The sequence below is a fragment of the Lutjanus erythropterus genome, chromosome 24, assembly GCF_056507025.1.
Source record: "Lutjanus erythropterus isolate fLutEry1 chromosome 24, fLutEry1.hap2, whole genome shotgun sequence".
NCBI classification, from domain to species: Eukaryota; Metazoa; Chordata; class Actinopteri; order Lutjaniformes; family Lutjanidae; genus Lutjanus; species Lutjanus erythropterus.
In genome coordinates, this window is record NC_139340.1 from 4,718,382 (window position 1) to 4,737,453 (window position 19,072).

General features: G+C 39.0%; 1 protein-coding gene across 1 annotated transcript in view; it reads right to left on the reverse strand.

Moving 5' to 3' along the window:
* Nucleotides 1-17,999, reverse strand: part of LOC146304542 (fibronectin type III domain-containing protein 4-like) — a 33,857-nt gene extending 15,858 nt beyond the window's left edge. The window contains exons 1-2 of the mRNA XM_084713614.1: nucleotides 17,214-17,999; nucleotides 926-1,041 (exon numbers count right to left, since the gene is read on the reverse strand). Coding sequence (XP_084569740.1) covers nucleotides 926-1,041; nucleotides 17,214-17,301 — 204 coding nt within the window. The 5' untranslated portion in view covers nucleotides 17,302-17,999. The remainder of the gene's footprint in view (nucleotides 1-925; nucleotides 1,042-17,213) is intronic.
* Nucleotides 18,000-19,072: the final 1,073 nt, after the last annotated feature.

Here is a 19,072-nt window from a genome sequence, read left to right on the forward strand (position 1 = left end):
AAATATTTATTTAAACAAATGGATAAATGCTGAAAGTGTTAGCCATCAGTGGATAAATCTTTGATAGTTCAGTAGGAAAACATTACTGTTTCAAATTTATGTTTATTCACATCCAATATAAAATGAATTAAAATGAATTAGTTGGCGTCGATGAATATGATGGCTAACTGTGCTGATTTGGTCGTTTGGTCAATTACACTGTGTCCACTTATTTTCTAAGAACTACATTTCCTGCCAACCATTTCCATTATTCGTCTGCTTTTCCTTGTTAATTGGATACTTAGAAAGTTCCAGGTGTTCTTTTGGCCGGACGCTTTACTAATCAGGAGATTCGTTTTTTATGATTATTACCTCTAAAAGTACCTGCGTCAACCAGCAGCCGGCCCTGACATTAACAAGCTCTCCAGCAAGTCAGATGTTTATGAGCAAATTCTCCTGACATTTCAAAACTTTTACCGCGTGACTCAGTGTCTTTGGGCAAAATGCTGACTGCCCGCCGGCCTCATGAATGACGCAGCGTTTTGTAGCCCAGTGGAAGAAAAGAATACACTCCTCAAGAGATAATGATGATCACCAAAAATACATAATTCAACTTAGGAAAAGCTGTTTTCTTGCCCTGAACAGCGGGCAGAGATCCAAGTTTTCTGGGCATTCGATTCATAATTTATCTCCCTTCAATTTGTATCCCTGCAAAATTAATTGGCCTTCAACCAAACGAGCGCGCAGAGGGACAGAAAGGGTGAGATCAGGGTAAATTTGACATCAGACAGATTGACTGAGCTTAATGAGCAGGCTGACAAATTATTTTTCAAGCTTTTTGAGGATTAAACCAATTAAGAAAAATCAATCTTTGAGCTCACAGTTAATATTCACACACACGCATATATACACACACACACACACAGATGATGATACGTCACTGTACCTGCTGGGAGATGGCATAGCCAATGACTGTGTCTCCCTGAGGGACGTTCCAGGTCACCATGGCCGAGTGCGCCCTCAGCTGGGTCACCGACACGTTCACCGGGGCTGCTGGCACAGCTGTCGACACACACACACACACACACACACACACACACACACACACACACACACACACACACACACACTTCTATTAGTTGTTAGGGACGATCAGTAACACACTTCAGAGTGTGTGTGACAATTTCATGCCCTCCTGCAGCAGAAAAACACAAGAGAGGATAGACATCTGATCCAAAATTGTATCAGGACCCAATACAGATGCATGGTGTTCATCAGGCATCAGACTTGTGTGGCGCACACAAAATGTATGGTCATTGTTTTGTGTTTATTTGATTCTGGTCATATTTTTAACTTTAAAATGTACTTTCGTATTTAAACGAACAGCAAAAAAGCACTATCTTACAGAGAAATCTCTATTATTAACTTCCAAAAAGTGTGATCTAACCTTTGGACAGTAAGTAGCAGTGCAGTGCTGTGGTTTCTCTTTGGGAAGACTCTGAATGTGAAGTCATGTATCTGCCTGCCTCATTATTTTTCCTGTTTTCTCTGGTCAGTGACATGTTAAATACACAAAACACCTCATAAACAAATTTGAGACGAATATTTATTATTTATTTATTATTTTATCTACCATGGTTAAAAATGTTTCTGTTTCATGTTGTGTTTCTCCAATATGAGTTTTGTGTACAGCGCTAGCTAAAAATCTTGTTTGTTCCACAGGGTCATTCTGTGTAAATTCTGTTGGTCATTAGGAAAGCTACAAGCGCTTTAATAAAATGTTAAGTGTTGACAAGTTAATTAGCCTGTTGTAGCCCCTGTCAGCTGAGGTAGGGATCGTTCTGTTTTGTGCGCTGGTCTGGTCTTCATGTACACACACAGGAAGTGTGAATCCAAGTTACAAGAGTGCAAAACAGCAGGTTCACATACCAATTAGTAATATCAGTTATGTTGATGTGAATAAGGAAGTGTTGATTGTTTATAATTCTGTTTTTTATATTTAATTTAATTTAATTTTATTTAATTTATTGACAAATTTTATAGGAGATACCTAAAAGAAAAGGGCAATTATGTTTTTTTATGTATTTATTTATTTTATCATTAGGTGTATTTTATACATTTTGACATGTTGACAACATGGATGAGAGGAAAATACACTGAGATAAGAGCTGGAGAAGATTGTGAACATGAAGCCATGTGTCTGTCTGCCTTATTATTCTCCTGTTTTCTCAGGTACACGTGTTCACCTGCCTGGTGGCTGATCCAAACACAGACCTGTAACACTCACTAAACCAGTCTGCACTCCTAAAGTCTAAATACCACAACATCACGTGTTTGCCATGCGTTTTCTAAAGCAGTACAAAGAGTTTTGCATTTACAAGTAAAGTACGAGTAACACATTTAACTTTTTACTCATTACATTTTCAAAACAGGCTTGTTACTTCAATTGTGATGCATCTGAGGGTAAGTATTAATTATTTTTGTTTTGCATCATTGTGCACCGACATCACAACATCACAAGTGATGTCAACCTTTAGGTTCACAATTTGTGATGTTGTGAAGTCAGATGGAACGATAACACAAAGAAAAATTAGAGATGCAACAAATATGTAATAAGACTTAAAAACAACACAACAAGAGGAGAAAAGATGTAACAAGATAACAAAACACTTAATGAGAGAAAAAAGACTTAACAAGATAAGACAAATATAACAAAACACAAAATGATAAAAAAAAAAAAAAAGATTAGCAAAACAAAAAAGGCGTAACAGGATAAAAAAGATATAACAAAGCAAAAAAAACATGTAACAAGGTAAAAGAGACATAACAAGACAAAAAATGTAATAAGACAAAAAACAAAGCAACAAGAGGAGAAAGATGCAACAAGACAAGCAAAAGTAAAAACAACTAAAAACAACAAAACAAGAGGAGAAAGATGTAAAAACAAAAACAAACAAACAAAAAACTTAACAAGATAAAAAAGACGTAACAAAACAAAAAAGACATAACAATCGAAAAAACTGCATAAAAGGCAACTTTTTACTTTTATACTTTGAGTACATTTCAGAACCTGTACTGTTTCACTTTTACTGCAGTAAAGAAGTTGGATCAGTACTTCTACTTTTACTTTTTTAGTCTTTTTTACACCAGTATCCACCAGAGTGGACTTTTGCTGCCTCTGGCCGCTGATTCTGTCCAAGTGTCCTTCAGCAGAGACACTGGTGAGGATGACTGTCCCATCTATGCTGTGGATTAATGTGTCCGCTAAATGGGCAAAACGTAAATGTCTGATCATGTGAGAAAGATTGGAAACACACACACACACACACACACACACACACACACACACACACACACACACACACACACACACACACAGTACTTACACACTTAAAGGCTGTGTTAATGATTCCCTGTGGGCAGGTTAAAATTGATGGGAAATCTGAAGTGTTCGCTAAGAGAGTGTGAAATTTTTTTAATGTCTCTAAATCATCAGTAACAGCTGTGACCTCCACTGAGATGGAGGGAATGAGAAGGTAAATATGAGAGAAAATTTATTTTGTTTTTGTTTTTGCACTAAGAAAAAAGCTCGGATTAGGAGGCAAAAAAAAGAAAAAAAAAAGGGTGACAGAAACAGAGAGAGGGGAAGAACAGGACATAAACCTTTCACACAAATACTCAACAACTGGACAGACTAACTGACAAACTATTTGTGAAAAATGACATAGCAAGAGATAGCAAGATAGACAAGAAGAGAGAAAAACAGAAAATGGGACAAAGATAACAAACGAGGAACAAAAAGACAAAATGGGACAGAAAGTCATCAAGCAAGCAAGACAACACAAAAGAAAAAAAGACAGGAGTACAGAAGAGAGAAGAAAGAAACGACAGTCAGACAGAATGAGAAAAAAGACAGAACTGAAAGACAACAAGGGAAAAACGAGACAGACAGACAGCAAGAAAAAGGAGAAGACCAAAAAATAAAGACACAATGAGACATAAAGATATAAATCTGAGAAAGAAGGGCTGAAAGGCTAAAAATCAAATTTTACAAAGCAAGAAAGACACACAGAAGGGACAGAAACACCAGGAGACTGAAGGAAAGACGGAGAGCAAGTAGATTGGAAACAAGACAGACAGACACAGCAAGAAAGACAAAGACAAAGGATTAAAGGATTAAAAAATTGAGACAAAGGAAGAAAGAACATTTTTAAAAGCAAGACAGAAAGAAAGACAGGATCAGAAAAACAAAAAGATACACAGACAGAAAGAAACAGACGAAGAGAAAGTAAGACAAAACAGAAAGCAAGACTGAAGAAAAACGAGCAAAACAAGGCAAAATGGGAAGAAAGACAGACAAAGACAAAACAGAGGACAGAAGACATAACAGAGAAAAGACAGGCAAAACAAGATAGGAAGACAGCAAAATAGAAAGAAAATGAGACTAAGACGAAAAATAAAGACATGAAATGTAGACGGAGATGAGCAGGCATGTTGGAAATGACATAAAATCTCATGGAATCAATAACATGATCAGTGATGACTGAACTTCCTCTCAAACTTCTTCTTCTTCTTCTTTTAGTGCAGGACCAGAATAGCCCTCCTCATTTCTCATCAATTTCTCTGGCTGCAGAAAGCAATTAATACGTGCCCACTGGACGAGCGTGTGTGTGTGTGCGTGTGTGTGTGTGTTTCCATGTGTGCATGTGGGTTAAAATAAAAATAAATAAATAAATAAAAGCATCATCAGAAGGGAAAAGCAGCCTGCACCAAGCAGCCAATTAGGGCACCAAGGCTAAAAAGAAAAAAAAGGACATTAAAATGCTGAGGTTTTTCATTCTGGTGAGCTACAGTCACACTGAAATCTGAATTCTCCTCACGTTTTGTGTAAGAACATAGAAACAATAATGGTACTGCAGCTGCATTATGGTCTTTTTTTTTTTTTTTTGAAGAGGGCAGGGCTGTGTGTTTGGCATCATGGTGGAGACTTTAAAACTCTGAGTGGTGTTTCCCATGGCAGCAGTTGCCTACCAACCGCCACCACATCTTTCCACATTCTCAACTCAAACAGTTAGTTTAAAGGTGCTGTTAGTGATTTAAAGCATCCAAGTTACTTTTAGCTAACTTAAACCAGTTATTAGTTAGCTTTACCTAACTTAAACCATTCTGTTAGTTTTAAATGTTTAACCACAAGCTATTTTTCTGATACATTTCACTAATTGTTTTTATCCGTTACTGTACCTTTAGCTAATTATTTAAACCACTTAGGCCTATCAGTTATTTTAAGCTGTCTTTATCTTTATCTAACCACTTAGCATATCTCTTACCTTTAGCTGACTGTTTCAACTGTTTATTAAGCTAGGCTACATTTAGCTCAATATTTCGACTGTTTATCCATTAGCTTATTGGCTACATGTAGCTCACAATTTCATCAATTTATCCATTAGCCTTTACTACATTTAGCTCACTATTACTGTTCAATTTAAGATAACTATTTCAAGTGTTTATACATTAGGCTGGGATGTATTTAGCTCACTGTTTCAACTGATTGTTTATTACTTTTAGCAAACTATTTCAACTGTTTTATCCATTATTTTAATGCAGCTGTTCTCAAGCTTTTAGCTAACTTTGTAGAACTCTCTGGCTACTTTAGTTCTTGTGCATTGTTTAGTGTTGCTCTCGGTGAAAATCCTCTGAAAAAACAAAGGTGAAAAAAGTTTAAATTAGATAATGCTAAATTCTTGATGCTTTGTGGCTTTTACTTATGAATGGTGAAACAAGTTGTAGCCTACAAATCATCTGAGATATAAATTCCAAATAAATCCTTTTAGTTGAGCCTCTACAAGCTTTTTATTTGGATATTTATTTATTTAATTTTATGTCAACTGCCTCAGCTTCATATTGTTGTTAGCTGAAATCCTTCTAATACGATGCTGGCTCATTTGCAGCAGTGACAACCAAAACAAGAACGACAGCAGCATCACCTCCCCTTTGCTGTAAAAACAAAGAAACCCACAAAACTTCCAGGCTGCTGGAGGCGGCTGCAGCACTGACACCAACTCTCTGAACATTCGGTGACAGACTAAAAAAAAAAATTCAGTGTTCTCAAACCGAAAGTATCCAGCGAGGCTGTGTGGAGTACGGGTGTGAATGTCAAGCTCTATCTGAGGCTAACAAGCTAACCACAGCTCATTACAAACCAGCCTTCCTCCGCTCCCTGCAGGACACGCTCAACTGCCTGCCAAAACTGCTCTGAGAGTAATTTCTTTAATCTGAGATAGAGTGCATCTTCAGTTTATGATTCCCTACACTTCCCAGAATTCCCTCTGACAGCTCTCAGGGAAGGATTACGAACCTGTTGCACCCTGTGTGTGTAGGTGGACTGAATGAAAGCATGGCGAGAACAAGAAAGTGGGAGTTTTTTTTTTTTCACTTGAGAAAAGCAACATTTGTGGCTTCAATGTCCTGTGGCTGCAATGCATTCTGGTCTATTTCCTGATACTGTGGGCGTAAAAATTGGCCAGTGTGCCTGTACTGTGAGAAATTCCTCTCTGTATAATTATTGGAGGTCTGTGCTGTTAAATGGTGGCTGTAGACTGTGAGGAACTGACTCAAACCCAGATGTTTAAAGCTGAATTTTTCCATTTCTGAATCATTTTCTGGATTAAGCTCTGCAGTACATGGCCAAAAGTATGTGGACACCGAAACACTGTACCCATATGAGGTTACTGAGCATCTTATTCTGAAATGGCAGGCATTAAATTGTTGCTATAACAGCCTCCACTGTTCTGTGAAGACTTTCCACAAGATTTTACAACCTGGCTGCAGAGATCTGACAGGATTTCAGATATAAGAGCAGCTAAAACAGAATGTCCAGTGAATATTTAAGGCACAATTGCATACAACTTCACTGGAGGATGCAGGTGGATGCAGACAGACTCACTTCAGCTGCACAAAGTGAAGGGAACATGCAACCATGCAAATGTGCAACCAGGGCTAGGTAGCAACAGATTACAGTATATACAGTAGGAGGGACTGAATGTCTCTTAAGCACTTTGATCTTTTTTTTTCTAGCTTCTGTACTTTAGATATTTTGAAATGTCAGTACTGCATTGCTTTTAAACATGTGGCATCGAAAAAGTATTGATACCTGCGACAACCAAAGAGAAAACAGAGAGAAAGGGAAATAAGAGGCGCTGCATTATTCACACCATATTATCAATGATCAATATTTTAGTTTTTAAATATTAGTTACTGTCAATAGTCCAAATACATCTTTTGTGAGGTCGGCTACTGATGGTGGCCAATAGCATCTGGCTTTCCAGTTCATTTCATCTTGTTGAATGGGATTGAGGTCAGGTCAGGTCTGTGCAGACCAGTCAAGGTCTCCCAAATCAAGCCGGGAAATTTCTTTATGGATCTGGATTTCTGCACAGTTAATAGTCAAGTTCAAACGAACCGTGATATTCACATAGGCATGTCCACATACTTTTGGCAAAGTAGCATACACCACAGGAGGATTTCTAGGAGGAATTTAAGGTTGGCTTTTTCTCCACAGAGAGAGAAGAATAGAGGACATTCAAAAAAACAAACAGTTGTACAGATAATAAAATTGTGCAGAAAAATCCCATCCTCCACCTACACACACACACACACAGACTCCACAGAGGAAAACACATTCAAAACCATGTTCCCTTGTCTCTGCCAATGACAGCCAAGATCCCCTCGAACTCCCATCACGTTACGGCTGCTAAATCCCGACCGCTTTCATCTGCCAGCGCTGCGACGGAGCGCGCACATGCTGAATAGACTTCTGCAATTACATTATACACACCAGGAGAGGAGATGAGAGGGGAGGCTTAGATGGAGTCAGGAAGACAGAAGGAAAGAGACAGAGATGAGAGGGGAAAAAAGCAGTGGAGACGAGAGGACGACAGAGGGGAGGGTGAAAGACGACAGGAATATGACAGAGCGAGTGAGCCAAAGATGAAGAGGGAGCAATTATCTTGGCTAGATATCGAGAGGTGGCGAGTGAATTTTTTCAGTCTTTGAGGTTTTGAGAGGAAAGACAGACGAAGGGCAAAGTGAGATGGATGGACGGAGAGCGAGGAGGGAAGATCAATGTTGGACGGAGTGGTAAAAAAAAGAGAGCAAGAGATAGAGAGAAGGTGGAGGGAAAACAGGGAGTAGGAGGAGGAGGAGAATGTGGATATTGATTAAATGATGAAATATAGCAGTTCAGGTGGATGTAAGAGCACACACACCACACACACACACCGTCCTTACATGTCCTTGTTTGTCCTTCATGTTTCAGGCTGGTTTGTCCAAATTAATTATTTATGCTCATTCATAATTTTTTTAACATCTCAAGATGCTTTTAGCCACTTTACCAGTCTATAATTACTCTATATGAAGACATTCTAAAGTTTCTCCTTTGTGATATATAATATATCCTACCAGTGCAGACAAAATGTAATATTCCATGATTTAAATACATCCCTCAACCCTCTTAAATTGATTATATGATGCGGGGTTGTATGAGGTCACTTATCAATAGTTGCTACAGTAGATGCCAGTCAAAATGCCCCCAGTTTGGAGTAAGAGAGAGGAGCGCCGGGGCAGCAAAACATACTTTAACCACTTAAAAAAAGGCCCATCTAAAAAAAACCAACATCAGTTTAAGAGTTAAGTTTAACCTTAACCATGTGTTTAAAAGGCATCGCATACAACCGCTAAAGGGGCATGGCTAAGCAGCACTGGTACTTGATGAGCTGGGATGACAAAGGGTTCCTCACAGCACCGCAGACGCTAAAGTGTACCTTATGAGCCTGAAGTGATCTGCTGAACAAGGGCGACAAAATGACAAAACGACAAAACGACAAAAAAAAAAGGTTACAATCACCAAAGTCAGTACAATTCTATTTCAACCATATATCATGGCCATGCACCCAATATTTGTCCAGATATTTCACTCAAAAACACAAATATCCAACTTGGCACCGCAGACGAAAAGTCTGAGGATCGCCAAAGTCATTGGGAATCATAAATTTCTGTGCCAAATTTTGTGCCAAATCAATCTAACAGATGGTGGCTCAGGTCTAGATGAAAAGTCAGAGGAGTGAGATCAATCCTCTGAGGAATGTTTGGACAAAACTTCAAGGCAATATATCAAATTGTTGTTGAGATATTCTAGTGGTGGATCAACAGACGGACCGAAAGACTAAATCATCTTTAAAGAACTTTGTCGGTGTAATACTTGTTGTGATGCTATAGTGCCTTTTTCTTATTTTCTCCTGTTTCAGGATTTCAAAGACTACAGAAAAAAAGGACCCCCAAATGAGAGGAACAAATGAACTAATCTCGTTTCCGTGGCATAATTGGAAACACTAATCCTAATCCTGCTTTTAGCACAAAAGTGAAATTAATTCTAAGAAGAAGAGGAACAGCCAGGATGTGTTTACTGAGGACTTCTCTTGTCTTTTTGTCCTCATTTCATCCTCAGAAGTTCAAACACATGTACACACACACAAATGCAGTGTTCTGATCTTTCCCCACAATGCTTTATTCCTTTATTGGACTACAAGATGGACAAAAGCTTCCCCCCTAAAATGCGTATTTCTATTCAAGTCCAACCTCGTGTTTCTCTGCGGCCCCTCGCAACCCAACAATGACTGCGTCTCCAGCAGCGACAAACACAACAACGAGCCTCGTGACAGCCGTTGTTTACATCGTTTTTCCTGGAGTAGAGTAGTGTGTGACGTACGACCCGGCCCGGACAGTCGACTGTAAATCACGGCAGAGTAACAGTTTGCTGATAGACTCAGACAGCCTAATCTGGCTAATGGCTCCCCACCACTCTCTGTGATGGATGGATGTCTGTGTGTGTGTGTGTGTGTGTGTGTGTGTGTGTGTGTGTGTGTGTGTGTAATAGTGTATGCTGGAGTTACAGTAACAACCTGTGCATGCTGATTAAGATACAGTATGATCATAGACGGATTGGAAGACAATGAGCACCTGGGCACAGATACAAGTTCTGCCTCTCCTCCAACACAAGAATAAGACCCACAGGTTTGAGACAAAAGCACTGTTGTATCTTTGTAGTCATTTTACACATTTTGTGGTTATTTTGCATCACCTTTAAGTTGTTTTGCATCTCTCTGTAGTTGTTTTGTGTCTCTTTGTCGTCATTTTATATATTTTTGTGATCATTTTTGTCTCTTTGTAGTTGTTTTGTGTCTGTATTTGTTTCTACTGTTGTTTTGATGTCTCTTTGCAGTCTTTTTTGTTCTCCTTGTGTCACTTTATGGTTACATAATTTTGTCATCATTTTGTCTTTCTTTGCTGTTGTTCTGTGTGTCTTTGTAGTTGTTTTTTCCTCTTTGTAGTCATTTTATGTCTCTTTGTATTTGTTTTGTGTCTCTTTGTTGTCATTTTATGTATCTTTGTAGTCATTATGTGTATCTGTGGTTGTCCTGTCTGGTCATTTTACATATTTCTGTGGTCATTTGTATTTGTATTTGTATTTGTTTTACGTCTACTGTCCTTCTGTCTCTTTTTGTAGTGCATCTCTTTGTGGTTGTTTTGCTTCACTTTGTTATCATTTTGATTCTCTTTATGGTCATGGTGCATCATTTTGTCATGGATTTGTGTCTCTTTGTGGCTGATCTTTTTATGTTCATTCTATGTCTCTTTATGGTTTTTGTTTCTTTTCATGCCCATGATTGATTTTCTAACAATAAATGTTCTATAAATGTGTTTTGTGAAAGCATAGAGGTAAGACATGACATGATAAGGTTTTCATTCTTGTGTAACTTTCTGTGAGTCAACTGAAAGTTGCTAATCATTTCCTGATTAATGACCTCATTATACAACAACAGTTTTGAACTGGACCCAAATGTCAGCAATTAGCTGAGAATTTTAATTTGCCCTCAGCCGGTCAAGTTAAGTCACGTCCTGCAAGAAGCCATCAAAGTGAGTTCTGCAGAATTTCTGAGCAGCAACCCGGCAGTGATGCTGCAAAAAAAAAAAAAAACCCTGAAAGAACCCAGGTAAGTAGAACCGAAGAAAGAAGGAGACACAGGGATCATTCAAATCGTCAGGTTGCCTGGGAGAATCACAGCGAGCAAAGAGAATAAATAAAGACAATCAACAACGAGCAGGGTGGTGATGTGAAGCAGCGCAGAAGGAGAGCACTCCCTGCATGAATAAAGAAGCACTTTGCCCTGCTCCTCTTTAATAAAGACCTCCTGTGGCCACAGTTGGTGCATTTTTATAACCCCCTACGTGCTGCAAATGTTCAGCTTCCTTCTTTGAGCTCCTTTCAAAAGAAAACAAAAAAACACCCCGTGTAGATTCTTTTGGTCTGAGAATGAGCAGCTTTTAGTTTCATTCCAAAGGTTTTCATCTGGGAGCAGCGAGATGCAACACAGAAAAACACAACCCGGAGTCCAACCGGGTCTGACGAAAATGTGTCTTGTCAAGTCAAGTCAAATTTATTTATATAGCCAAATATCGCTTATCACAGTTTGCCTCAGGGGGTTTTACAGTCTGTATAGTATACGACAGCCTCCATCCTCAGACGCTGTATTTAGATAAAGAAAAACTCACTTTAACAGGGAGAAAAGGTGTTCATATATTTAAAATATTCTAAATACAAGGTCAACTTACTTAACTTTTCCCAAAGCACTGAATCATACAGCCAACAGACAGCAACAGGTGGTTATACATGCAGAGGAGATTGAACCCCGTGTTTCTATCTTTTGCCTTCGTAACTGTCTTTGAATCACTGAAATAACCAAAAGTCTTGCGTGCACCAGACACCATCCATCCTTACATATCCACAAATGGTAAGCAAAAGTCAAAATGCTGCTTCACTTAACTGGAAACCTTTTTATTTTTCAGAAAAAGCTTATAAAAAGCTGCCAGATGCAAAACAATTTGTCTTAATAACAATCTGAAATCATACTCAGTGTTGGTTCATCTTTCCACTGTTCCAACAATCACTAACTCTGCTGGTTTGGGAGAAATTAACACTATTCACCACATGAGGTGTGAAAATATTCAGAGGGAGGAGAAGCAGCAGGGAGAAACATTATATTTTCACACTCGGCGAATTAAGGGTTTGTATTGTTGGAGCAGCGCAAAGATGAACAAAGATGTTTTTCTTGAGTTTTATTTTGTTTGTCAAGGCTGAATTAAGTGTTTTATGATGATTTATAATCTTGTTAATTACTTTTAGCTTTATTGTTTAAATGAAGTGCACGCATTTTCACATTGTTGGGTTAGAATGAGCAATTTTCTGTCATATTAATCATTTTTATCTTTCTTTGCTTGAGTTACTGTGCTGGTGGGAGAAGCAAAAGGTGTGTTCAAGGGCAGGGAGCTGTTAAATCCCATGGCCAACTCATCAGACTTATACCATCTGCTGCCATGTCAGAAGGGGATCCGGGTTTAGTTAAGTTTTTCCCCTCTTGTGTTCCCTCATGTTTCATTTTGTCAGGTCAGTTTGTTCAGGTTACACTGTGTTTTGTTGCTGTTATTTTGAGCATAGTTCTATTGTGTTGACCTCTTTTCTAGGCCTCATTATTAAGTTTTGGTTTACATTGTATTGTGTCCAACAAACTCCTGTTCTCCTCATTGTCTCGCTGCTTGGTCCCTGACACTGAACCAGTTTTAAAATTTGCTGTCCCCATTAGTCACTTCAGACACAAAAACATGGGGATATATGGTCCATGTTGGACAGGTTGCCCTTTAAGATGAACTGCAACATAACTGCTCCAGCTGCACTATTAATCGCAATTGCAATAAAATCACAATACGGCCAAGTGCATTGTCCAAATTGAAGAACCAGAACCAAATCACAATTTTTTGAATAAAGGAAAAATGTGTGAGAAAGACAAAACTGATCAATTCCATTACATATTGCAATTTCAGTCAAAATAATCGTTGCACAATCCTAATAACTGCCTAACAAAATAATAAAATACACTGATTGTTGACATTTTCTTGTGATTATTCCAAATGTTCATACTGAATGATAAAACGAGTGAAAATTTAAGGCAAAGAGCAACAAGATGCCACGTGGTTGAGATGAGATGTTTCTGTCATGAGAAGGTGAAGGCCACGTGAGGAAATATTAAAGCAACCTTCACTCTCTATCAATACTGAGCCTCGTAAACGCAGATTAGCCGCCTCTTGGTAATCAGCCAAGGAGAAGCACGTTGATTTAGCTTCGTTCGCCAAAAGGTTGCTGTGATTTTGTATACAGACAGAGACGGCGGGAATCTGACCGGGAGGGGGGTTTGGCTGATTTAAGTGTCTGCGGTGCGTTCCTGCTACGGCGGATTGAACTGGCCAGAGAGCGGGAGAGAGAGATTGCTTTGAAATCCCAATCCCCTGATAGACATTCAATTAAGCTTTTGACAGTTTTACAACAGCTGTTTGTCGAGATGAAATATAAGGCGTAAACACAGGAGACCAAACGTCCACTCACCCCAAATCAAACAGATGAAGCAACACGTGAATGCTGCGCGGCTGTCATGTGTTTCTCACTATTTTTAAGCTTTTTAGCCCCTTTGAATTATTTGACATGAGTTTGTGTGAGGCACTTATCCATAATCAGTGTATTACCCATGTCAGTTTAAGTGTACACTATATTTAGAATATTTTTACCACTGTATTTTACCACCAGACAGCCTTTTCTAACTGGAAAAAACCCTTACATAAGCTAAATATCACTTTTTCCACACCAACCAAACTCCATATGCAAAATTGGTGTTTTTACCCTGCAGAAAACAGGAATTCCTGGTCTACTGCTGCCTCGATTTGTGAGTTTGTTTATGTTATTGTGTGACTTTGGTAAATATGAATCACACTGAAGTCACACAACAACACAAACAAACTCACAGATTGCAGCAGTGGTAGACCAGCAACTCCTGTGTTCTGTGAGGTGAAATTACTGATTTCTCCTCTGGAGTTTGGTTGCTTTTAAGGAAAGCTATATTTGGCTTCTATTACAGCGATTTCCCATCAGAAAAGGGTGTTTGACCGCAAGGTAAAGCAGTGAAAATATTCTAAATATAGCGTACATTCCTTTTGTTCCCCCTTTAGCAGCTCCTAGTTTGTTAAAAGCATCTTATTCCACACTGGTCTGACCGTATCTCACCTTATTCTAACTCTTCATTGAAACTCTATGATGTTTACACTGAGTGAAATATTAAAACACAAGACCTAAGGGTGTGTTTTTTATCATTTTATATAGATTTCTCCAAAATTCAGCCTGGCGTATTCGGTATGTTTAGAACCTTCAGGATCCCCACCAGAATTTAAAATGAAGTTGTGTGGGTTTAAGCGATGTTCGGCTGCACAGCGTGAGTTTGAACTGACTGGACCACCAGCAGGTTAATGTATTTTAAATAAATCAATGCAGAGAAAAAGACACATAAAGAGATGGTTGCGCAGGGAGCATGGAAAACAAGCACCATTTTGTCCTTTTTTTGACCATGTCTATGCTTTATATGCAGAAGAGGGTGAAAAGCAAGAAAAAATGACCACGCATGAACCTTTTTGTCTAAAATACATTGCTTTTTTTAAGCATTTTGTCTATTTGTTTGCTGAAATAAGAATAAGCTGGGTATAACCAAGATAAGTGACATGATGTTGTCACCCCAGAAGCACCTGAATGATCACCTGACCTGCATCTCCTCCCATCACAATGGTCTTATTGCAAGTAAATGATAACTGAATGATACTTGTCTGACTACTTTGTGATAAAAATTATGTTTCCAAAGTAGTTTTGTATTTAGACTTTTTGGCATTTAGACTTTTAAGGATTCCTTACACACTAAAATTAAAAAAAGACACAGTTAGCCCAGATCTGCTCATTCTCAGACTCACACTTTTTGCTAAACACTACAAATATTTCTTGACATTTCTCTTGAACATGATGTCAGTTGTTTGTCATTTCACAGCACTACCACACCTGTAACAAATTAATCAAACACAGTGTCAGGTGTACAGACACTCAGGAGCTTAATTGACCCTTCGCTAAGCCCCACCTCTAAACAGCAGCTGTCCAATCATAGTGTAGCAACCGTAACCAGAGCTGTCAAGCTTTCCATGTCTCTACATGTTGAAGGTGTGCAGCAGGCTCAGAGAGTCTGGATGATGACGTCTTTTTTGTCATCTCAAAAACACAAGAGCACACGTGTTGTGAATGGATTAAAGTCTGTCTTCATCTGCTCTAACATGAGCTGCAAATGTTAGCATGTCTGGCTAACTAACATTAGCTTACTAGCTGCAGTAACTTTACCTCCAGACAAACCTGTTAGATCCCACTGCATCTGCATGTGTTCTGTGGGGGTCTGAGGAGGAAGATGTGGGCTGATGCTGAATCAAAGTCTCTCTCTGGCTCGCTGTCTCGCGATCGCGGTCCAGCTGCTTTGGCTGGGTGACCTGTCTCCAAGTCTGCACTAATTAAGTCCCTGCACTTCCTTTTCCCTCGTTAATGAGTGTATTTCTGTCATCTATCATCACAAAATTTCACCATCCAACTAATGTATGCTGAGCTTTAGCCTCAGTCTTTTAGCATTAACGTTATATCATGTGCGCAGCTGTTAGCTAACTTTACATTTACATTTTCACAGGGTTCTTGTTTTAAAACATGTCAGGTGGAAACATTAAAATGTCAGCTGGTGACAGACTTTTTGGCTGACTCAAGGAGTTAGCATTAGCTTACATCAGCCAGCTACACTTATAAAATCTGCTTGTGAGTCATTATTTTAGCTGACAAAATCCACCGCTGTCAGCTAGAAATTAGAAGCTGCTTTTGTTCACGTCTCTAAGGATTCAAAGACCTTGTGTTTCAACAATTACTCCCAATTAAATGTTAAATCTGCCACAGTTGTCGCTGTAAATTGCATAAATGCTGTGTGAGGATGGAAAGTTTGGCAGGCTTAGCAACAGCAATTTAGGAGGGTGGGGCTTAGTAAAGGGTCAACTGTAAACTCACCAATCAGGTGTAAGCATGAAAAAGAGGCAACAGGTGAGTGTACCTGACAGATTTTAGATATAATGACTGGTGGTATGGCAGAAGTGCTGCATTACAGGAAAAGTTCAGGTGGAAAATGACGAGGTGACGTCCTCAAATGTCTTGTTTTGTCCACAATCCAAAGATACTGAGTTTAGTGACACAAAGGAGCAAAGAAACCAGAAAATAATCACATTTGAGAGGCAGAAATCAGATATTCTTTTCATTAGTGGCTCAAAATGCCTTTACTAATTAATTATCAACATAGCTGGCATAATCTTGTCCTAATCTCATCATTATTATGGATTATTAGCTGCTTTTTGCAGCTGGGAAGTAATTGTGGACTTTGATGTAACATTATCATATTAACATGAGAGACACAAACACAACAAGCTAGATTATATAATATTGTGCTCTTCTGGTGTAGTTTTGCATTTGTGCCCATATTTGATTCTTTAATCTGGTTTTAAGAAATATTTTTGATATCTGATGCCAATAAAACACATTTGAAACACATCATTTTGTTATTATCTGGATTCTAGCAGATGTTTGTGTCTTATATGTGGAGAGTCAAACAAAAACACATTTAACAGGGATTTTTATTAAAAATTGTCAGGTTTATATTGATGAGATAAATGTTGCATTTTTCTGATTTAGTTTTGCACGTGTACCCATGTTTTTAGGAATTTGATGCCAAAATATCACCTTTTTAACACATTATCTTGTCATTATCTGGATTACTAGCAGTTGTTTGCAGCTGGAAAGGAATCCTGAATGTCACTTTGATGCGACATTATGACATTAACATCAGAGACACACAAGTTATATTTTCATTAGCAATTTTGATGAGATAAATATTGTATTTTTCCGATGTAGTTTTGCATGTGTGCTCATGCTGAATAAATATTTTGGCGTCTGATGCCAAGATCCAATATTATGACATTAACATGAGAAACACAAAGACAGCAAGTTCATTTTTAGCAATAATTACCTGATTATGAGTATTTAACCTTATTTAAAGAAATATTTTGGTGTTTGACGCCAATAAAGCACATTAGAAACGCATAGTCTGAATTATCAGCAGCTGTTTGCAGCTGGAAAGTCATCCTGGACTCCACTTTGATGCAACATTATGACATTGACACAGAAAATGAGCCACGCAAACAGCCTGGGGTGGAGAGAGGACACAGTAAACAAAGAGACTCACTCGCTCCGACCAGCCGCGGTGTTTGCCAGCAGCAGGCCAGCAGCAGCAGCAGCAGCAGCCCGGGGTCCAGGTGAGGAGACGCGGTCATAACCTCCTCTTGTCTCCGCGCACACAGGCGCACACCTCTGGCTCTTCAGCACGCAGCTCCCGCTCCTTCTTCTCCTCCTTTAACTCCCCTCTGTATCACTGGAAGTTCCCCCCCAGCAGGGTCAGCACTGTTTCCACACCATGTCCATCCTCTGCTCCAACCAGATCCTGCTGCCGCTGCGTCTCTTTTATCCACAACTTGCACAAAGTAGGTCAGTAGGTATGCAGCTGCGGATTCAGCGCATGTGAAAGGACACTTGTCGGTCCCCTCAGAGCCGCAGCAGCCGGGAGAAGCTAACAGGTTGTTCCCTTCTCCTCTGCTGGTGTGCACGGGGCTCAATTTTGCGTCAAATCGCCCTCTGGAGGCGCATAAATTCGGCTTCTCTGCGCCGCAGGTGGAAGGTCGGAGGAGTTTCAGCGCTCCGGCAGGTCGGCTGTCATCTCAGCGAAGAAGAAAGAGGAGAAATCGGCGTGGTTGGAAGATTTAAATAAATGAGAATATGCAGAAGAAGACGATGTGGTGATATTTAAGCGCACGATGTCTCAGAGGAGGAGGCGCAGGAGCGCAGAGGAGGTCCCGCTGCTCTAATCTGACAGATTTGATGGGGAGCCCGGAGGATCAGAAAATGTCTGCAGGAGCTTCGTGGTAACTCCTCCAGCCAACGAACCACAAACACAGAAACACACACACAGGAGGCAGGCAGGCAGCAGAGAGACTGACGTTACAAATCCTGTCACTACACAGAGGAGGACGAGGAGGAGGAAGAAGAGGAGGAGGAGAGGAGAGATGAAGCAGGGAGGGAGAGGATGGGGAGCACATCTCATCCCTCTGAATTACCTGCATGTTAAACACTCCCTCAGGTGGCAACTGTTGATTATGTGATCAGATTTCTAAAACACACCTCCACTGTATTCAATTACATAATCCTACAGAGACCGCATTGGACAGTCTGATTATTTTATGATTTTTAATTTAATTTACTTCTAATCAAACCACGTTTAAAATGAGTCAAATAAAAAGTTAGCAAAGCTTTGTTGCACAATTAAAAATGAATCCCAGTTTAATAATTACTAGTTTATTGGTTTAAACCTAAATTAAATGCAGCCAAAATTAAAATAAATAAACAATAAATCTGAGTGCTTTAGGGACCTTGTAGCTTCAAAAAAGAGCAGGAGAAACTATTAACATTAGGCTGCTCTGTATTTGCTAGCTAAAGTTAGTATAAAAGTTAACAAAAAGATTACATTGCTGGCTAACATTAGCTGAAAAGTTAACAATAAGATTACACTGTGTGCTAGCTAATGTTAGCTAAAAGTTAACAAAAACGCTACACTGTTTGCTACCTAACATTAGCTAAAATGCTAACCAAATGTTAAATTGTTTGTTCGGGAATTTTAACTAAAAAGTTAACAAAACTTTACACTGTGCTAGTTAATATTAGCTGGACAAGTTAACAAAAACGTTACACGTTGCGTTACACGTTAAATAGTTTGCTAGCCAATGTTAGTTACACAGTTTGCTACCTATGATAAGCTAAAAAGTCAACAAAATGTTACACTGTTTGCTAGCTAACATTAGTGGAAAAGTTGACAAAACACTGTATTGTTTGCTACCTAATGTTAGATAAAAAGTTAACAAAAAGATTATGCAGTTTGCTCACAAACGTTAGTGAAAAGGTTGACAAAACACTGCACTGTTTGCTTGCTAATATTAGTTAAAAGGTTTTCATTTCATTTATTTACTACTGCACAGAAAAAATTAAAAGAAACAT